Source organism: Spinacia oleracea, chromosome 5 (genome assembly GCF_020520425.1).
Source record: "Spinacia oleracea cultivar Varoflay chromosome 5, BTI_SOV_V1, whole genome shotgun sequence".
NCBI lineage: Eukaryota > Viridiplantae > Streptophyta > Magnoliopsida > Caryophyllales > Amaranthaceae > Spinacia > Spinacia oleracea.
The window spans coordinates 122,951,374-122,958,648 of NC_079491.1; the positions used below are offsets into that span (position 1 = coordinate 122,951,374).

The 7,275-nt window shown below is 36.1% G+C and overlaps 1 protein-coding gene across 1 annotated transcript; it reads right to left on the minus strand.

Annotated features, from left to right (window-relative positions):
• Positions 1-550: 550 nt before the first annotated feature.
• Positions 551-1,558, minus strand: LOC110794981 (uncharacterized). The gene has a single exon (XM_021999953.2). The coding sequence runs from the start codon at positions 1,556-1,558 to the stop codon at positions 551-553; it is 1,008 nt and encodes a 335-aa protein (XP_021855645.2).
• Positions 1,559-7,275: the final 5,717 nt, after the last annotated feature.

The window sequence follows — 7,275 nt, forward strand, 5'->3', positions numbered from 1 at the left end:
CCAGATCACTAACCTGAGCAAAAATTTTATCACCAGTTAATTCATTTGGAGGACCTCTTCTTTCTACTTTCCCATTAAAGGATTTACTATCTCGTCATTTATGATCAGTAGGCAAAAAGAGACGATAGTCCATGTAACAACATTTTCCATAGTTAGGTAGCCAAGTAGAAGGAGTTTCACTCATGCAACGAGGGCATGATTTATACCCCTTGGTAGACCACCCTGACAAATTTGCATAAGCGGGAAAGTCATTAATGGTCCATAATAATGCAGCTCGCATCTAAAAATATTCATGTTTGGAAGCATCATAAGTCTTGGTCCCAGATTCCCACAGCTCCTTTAATTCTTCAACTAACGGTTGCAAGTATACATCAATGTTATTTCCCGGCCCACTTTTCCCAGGAATTAACAAAGATAGTATGGTGTAAGGTTGCTTCATACACATCCATGGAGGAAGGTTTTAAACAACAAGTACAACTGGCCATATACTATAGTCATTATTAATCCCTCCAAATGGATTGAACCCGTAACCTAACCTAACATTTCGAGTTTATAAAGCAAAGGATTGATGTTTCTCATCAAAATGCTTCCAAGCTTTGCCGTCCGCTGGATGTGTAAGGACTTCTGGCTCTTCTTCTCTACTTTCAGCATGCCACCTCATGTCACTTGCGGTTTTAGATGACATAAACAACCTTTGCAACCTTGGTTTTAGTGGGAAATAGCGCAACACTTTTGGTGATTTTCGATCACTCTTTCTATCACATATTGTGCACTTTACGAGCTTTGCATTCTCTTTCCAAAAAATCATGCAATCATTTTTACATGCTTCTATTTTCTCATAATCAAAACCCAAATCAGTAATCATCTTTCTTGCTTCATAATAATTCGATGGAACATCTGCACCTTTTGGTAATACATCCTTGTACATTTTAAGGTTATTATTGAAAGCTTTATTAGTCATTCCGTCCATACATTTGATTTGGAACAACTTTAAAATGCACGACAACTTTGAGTAATTCTCACACCCTGGGTAAGGAGTTTGTTCAGCATCTTTCATTAAACTGTCCAACATTTTGGCCTCCTTGGAACCCTTAGCGTATTCATGAACTTTTGGCTCAAGATTAACTTGTTCGTCATCAAAACCATCAGCTTGCTCATCACCAAACTCCTCATCTACACGGTCATTAAAGAAAGCTGGCCCACTTCTATCGTATATCATTCTCCTTATATCATCACTATTACCATCTCCCAAATCCGCTCTTTTTCTTTTCTGTGGGGGTTTAAATTCTCCGTGATAAACCCACCGAACATATCCCCGCACAATTCCATTTAGTAATAGATCATTAAAAATTTCGTCCTTCGTCTTATGTGTACTATTGTTACACCGGTTACATGGGCAAGGAACTTTAATTTCATCTTCTCCTATGTCACTACTATTAGCCAAATCACCAAAAGCAAAATAAAGAAACTCATTCACTCCGTTTATATATAAGGAATTCGTCCTATCATCACATTCCATCCACTCTAACCTCTTCTTTAACATATCCGAGCTATCCATGTGTTTTAGAAGATTTACAACTACAAAAAAGTACGAAAAAATATTCACAGAATTAAGTAATACACATAAAATCAATTTTATTACCAAATACGCTTGTAGCATGTCATTCAGTTAATAGTCAAAATCTCGAGTGAATATCAATTCTAAAATAAATAAAACGAATACAGACAAATCTTATATAATAATAAGCATATCATATAATAATAAATAAATCTCCAGAATTCAATTAATCTCCAGATTTTAATTACATAGCAAAGATCAGAATGTAAATTGATTATTTTTATTAAACATAATAGTAATATTACCCAAAAACAATCAAAACAATGTTATTCAATACTCTGTAGTCCAACAACACTTTAGATGTGAAAAAAACTATATGAATAATTTTCTCACTATAACAGGTATAGCCTAAGTCCGAGAGCCTAATCAGCTACACTCGTTACCAGAACCCTCATTGACTCCAAAACCTCATCTAATCATTCTCATTGACTCCCTCCAAAACCAATCAAACCACCCTGTATTCAAACTACAAAAGAATTTTTATAAATAATAATAAAAAACACACGACTATGTTTCAAGTGGCTTGACAGACAAGAAACAGATTCTATGATTTATGTCTCACTCGGACCATCAACATCAATGACAAGAGAGCCTACGGAACATCAACTTGCCAAATTCTCAGCCTGGGAATGGCTCTCAAACCAGCCCGTGAGTCAAAGTGTGAGTCAAATTTTGTTAACGAGATGATCTCAAAGGTTACAAGACAAATCAGGAGTTGGAATTAGATGGTTTGCTCTGTTAAACAATATGGCTAGAAAGCATACATTAACACACAACACAAAAATTTTCAGAACGAAATGTTATAGTGAAAATCCATGCTACTGATGTTACAAGGAGATTCTGAAAACAATGTTCATTTTAGACTATGAGTAACTTATAGATAATATTTATAAGGTATCCCACTTCATTGGCAGAGGATCACCACTAATGCTGATGTAGTCATGAAATGTAATCAATATGCAGATATACAGAAGGAAGACAACGCGATTAATCATGAAATGTAGACAAGGTTACAAGACAAATCAGGAGTTGGAATTAGATGGTTTGCTCTGTTAAACAATATGGCTAGAAAGCATACATTAACACACAACACAAAAACTTTCAGAACTCAGCACCAATATGCAGATATACAGAAGGAAGACATCGCGATTAACATGAAATGTAGTCAAGGTTACAAGACAAATCAGGAGTTGGAATTAGATGGTTTGCTCTGTTAAACATCAACATCAATGACAAGAGAGCAGATAAGTAAGTTGGCAGTTGGATTGGAAAAAAGTGAGCAAAAGTTTGTATGGGTCGTTAGAAGAGCTGATGAAGTAGATCTTGTGACAGAAGATGAAGTGATAAGGCCTCAGCTGCCAGAAAGTTTTGAAAGAAGAGTCCAGAGCAGGGGAATGGTGGTAAGAGATTGGGTACCCCAACTTGAAACTCTTGCACACCCACCAACAAGAGGTTTCATGAGTCACCCCGCATGGGAGTGCCGATTACAGCACGGTCAATGCACTCTGACCAACCAAGGAACACCATTTTAGTAACACAAGTGCAGAGAGTTGTTTCTTAAATATTTTAGTTGTTTCATTATCCTTAATTTGCAGTTGGTAATGGCAAAATTTTGAGGGAATATCTGAATAACTACAAGTGTTATTTGAAACTTTTGCACAAAAGGATTTATACTTATATATGGAAACCTTGAACGACATCATGTAAAAGGATTTATATATCTGTGCCGTTCAAGGTTTCATCCACAAAATGATTTATACTTAGCTGTGGAAGAATCCTTTTTCTAATTTTTTTTTACTATGGTCCAACTTAAATTGTAATTGCTTGACTATGACAATTTTAGTACTTAACTTGAAGTATAAGACATTTAATTTAAATGTGGTTTTATTAACTCTCAACAACTAATCCCACAGAGTTTTCCTATCGTCATTCGTATGTAAACCATAAACTGTTGACAAAGTTCCTGGTAAATTACTAGACTTATGCATTATAGAACAATGAATGACTTGTTCAGAAATCTCAAATCACCTTTAAAGTAATCAACTGATGATTCCATCCAACCCAAACTCTACCCGTAGAAGAGTAGTCATAATTACATTCTCAGTGCCACATGTTCCTAACTCGACTAAGAAGCAATGCTACAGGTATACTGCAGAAGTAACATGTTCTATTTTGACTTTCAAGCAATCAAATCAGCAAAAGCAATAAGCCCAAGCTACTGGCAGCATCAAATTCAGAATACTCAATATGACAACTACAACTTACAAGAATCTACCACATATTTGCTAACTGTAACAGGTATTCTATTTTGCAGACTCACTATAGCCTAAATCCGAGAGCCCAAATCTGCTACACTCGTTACCAGAACCGAAGGCCCCAAACCCATATAAAAGATGAACACGCCATCAACTCTGCTGAACCAGAACAGTGGCTTAGTGCCAACATAGTTCAAACTAAATTGTCTAGCTATTATATCAACTAAAATCAGACTTATATCATCCAAAAAGCAATCATTATCAAATTTGCTAAAAATCATAAACAAATATCCATCAACGAAATTCAGATAATCTCAATAAAATAAAATAAAAAACAAACATTAAGTTCAAACTTATGCCATCCAAAACAGGAGAATAAAAAAGAGCCAAATCGTACAAATTACAAAAAAAAACGCAATAAAACATAGAACTGGGAAAATAATGATGAACATTACCTTCTTCTCTTATTACCTCCCTAAGAAACTGCAACAGAAAACTATAGATCACCTCCTTGTTCTCCCCTGTCCTCTGCCTCTACTTTCAAAGCCTATAACAGCACCCAATTACCAAAAGAGTTAATCATGTACTTAATTGAGAATACTAATTCTCAAGATGATGAATTGTCACTTTCAGATGATGTAGCCATTGCTCAGTTTCTAATCCATTAACAATATTCCACAAAATTTTAACACCTTATAGAAGAAAATTCAGTCAAATTTCATCACCGGACAATTTCGATTATCATCAGCAATACAAATTTCGATTAATTAATTAATAATAACCAAATCAATCAAACAAACTAAGAAAAAATATTTTACGAAAACAAGAAATCAATTGCAAAATTAAAATATGGTGTGATTGAAATTCAAACTCGTATATGGAACTTACAAAAAATTGCATAATTGAAATATCATATGATTAAGATTCAATATTAATGTTTGATAGAAACAAGGAATATAGAATTGTTGAGAAATAAGCATGAAAGGGGAAGCAGCAGAAGGGTGGAAGAGGCAAGAGAAAGAGGCGATAAATTAAGGGAATTACCTCCTATAAATTTGATACGAGTTTAAAAACTCGTTGTATAAACAAGGATAGTTGATTAACAAGCGAGACCTTTAACTCGTTGATCGTGAATGCAAGACAAGACCTATTGACTCACAATCAGTTCTTTGAATAGGAAATGCGTCCAAAACAAAGAAAAAAAACTGAATTATAAACTATAATTCGAAATGTAACAAACAAGTGTTTTAATCATCCAGTTGGTTGTTTATTCCAATCAAGAAGCTGACTATAAATAGCCAAAAACCAACAGCTACAAGAGCTTTAAACGGCTAATTAAGAGCCATTTAAGAGCCTTTAAAACTGGCAGTTACAAGCTCTAAAGCCTCCTAATTCAGTCACTAAATTGGAGGTTACAAAGGCTTAAAACTCTCCTTACAAACAGCAATAATCAAAGCTAAGTAATGACTGAATTTAAATTGGGGATTTAAACAAATATCCCTTTATTAAACCGACTTTAACCAAAGCAATTAAAAATAATAAGTGCGTACAATCTGTTTAAACAAGCGGACCAATGTGATTAAACGGACCAGTTTGATTAACGTACCACCTTGATAATAAGGACCATATAATGAGCTCACTCAATCCAAGTCACCATGCACACAAAATGAGCCATTGAACCCAAATCAATTTTGGTTCCAATTGCTAGCATAAGACTATCACTTTCATCCATAACCGTATCATCCCCTCCCCCTTTAAAAGGAATTGACCTCCATTCAGCAAGGCCATCATCATCACGATAAGGTGAAAGATCACCTACATTGAAAGTAGCATGGACACCATAGTCTCCCGGAAGCTCAATCTTGTAAGCATTATCATTCACACGTGCAACCACCTTGTAAGGACCTTCAGCCCTAGGCATAAGCTTATTCTTGCATTTGCTTGGAAAATGCTCTTTCCTTAAATGAACCCAAACCAAATCACCTTCTTCAAACAACCTTGGTTTGCGATTCTTATTTGATTTCTGTTTATAAGAGGCATTAATAGCTTCAATTCGCTCACGAACTTGTTGGTGCAGTTTCATCATAGACTTTAACTTAGCATCGGCATCCCTGTGAACCAACTCATCTTTTGGTAATGGAATTAAATCCAAGGGCAAGTATGGATTAATCCCATATACTACCTCAAATGGAGAATGACCAGTAGCATAAGTAGGAGACCGATTATAAGCAAATTCAGCGTGAGCAAGCTTGACATCCCAATCCTTTTGCGTTTTACTTACCAACCCTCTAAATAGCGTTCCCAAGGTTCGATTTGTCACCTCTGTTTGCCCATCATTTTGAGGGTGATGTGAAGTGCTAAACAACAACTTGGTTCCCACCTTTCTCCACAATGTATTCCAAAAGTAACTCAAGAACTTGGAATCTCGATCAGAAACAATAGTCTTTGGAATTCCATGCAAACGAACAATCTCCTTATAATACAAATCAGCACATTACAAGCATCATCCGTTTTGTGACAAGCAACGAAGTGAGCCATTTTTGAAAATCTATCCACCACGACCATAATAGCATCCTTACCTCTTTGAGTACGAGGCAAAGCCACTATAAAATCCATGGATACATCTTCCCAAGGGCGAACTGGAACCGGCAAAGGTGAGTATAAATCGGGTTTGAAAGAACTCTTGGCCATATGACAAGTCACACATTTATTCACAATGTTCGTTACATCACCTAACATTTTAGGCCAAAAGAAATGTTCTCTCAATATTTCCAAGGTCTTGGCTATGCCAAAGTGACCAGCCAATCCTCCACCATGAGCCTCACGCACTAGTAACTCACGAATTGAATGCTTAGGAATACAAAGGCGATTACCTTTGAAAAGAAACCCATCTTGCAACATGTACTCCCCATAAGCACCAACTGCACATTTCTCGAATGCAACTCCAAAATCACCATCATCATGATAATAATCTTTTAAGGTTTCAAACCCCAACAAACGAACATCAAGTGTAGCAAGCAAAGTGTACCTTCGTGATAATGCGTCAGCCACCACATTGCTTTTACCATCTTTGTATTTCGAAGAAAAATGAAAGGATTGCAAGAACTCAACCCATTTAGCATGCCTTGGGCTCAATTTTTGTTTCCCATTAATATACTTCAAAGATTCATGATCAGAATGCAAAACAAAGTGGCTAGAACGCAAATAATGACTCCAATGATCCAAAGCTCTAACAATGGCATAGAACTCTTTATCATAAGTGCAGTAATTCAAACGAGCACCCCCTAACTTTTCCGAAAAATAAGCTATGGGACGCTTACCTTGGATCAAAACAGCACCAATCCCCACTCCACTAGCATCACACTCGACCTCAAAAGGTTGAGAGAAATCTGGCAGCGCCAA

Bases quoted from the DNA above. Each gene is read 5' to 3' on its own strand.
- LOC110794981 (XM_021999953.2), bottom strand. From the start codon at position 1,558: ATGGATAGCTCGGATATGTTAAAGAAGAGGTTAGAGTGGATGGAATGT.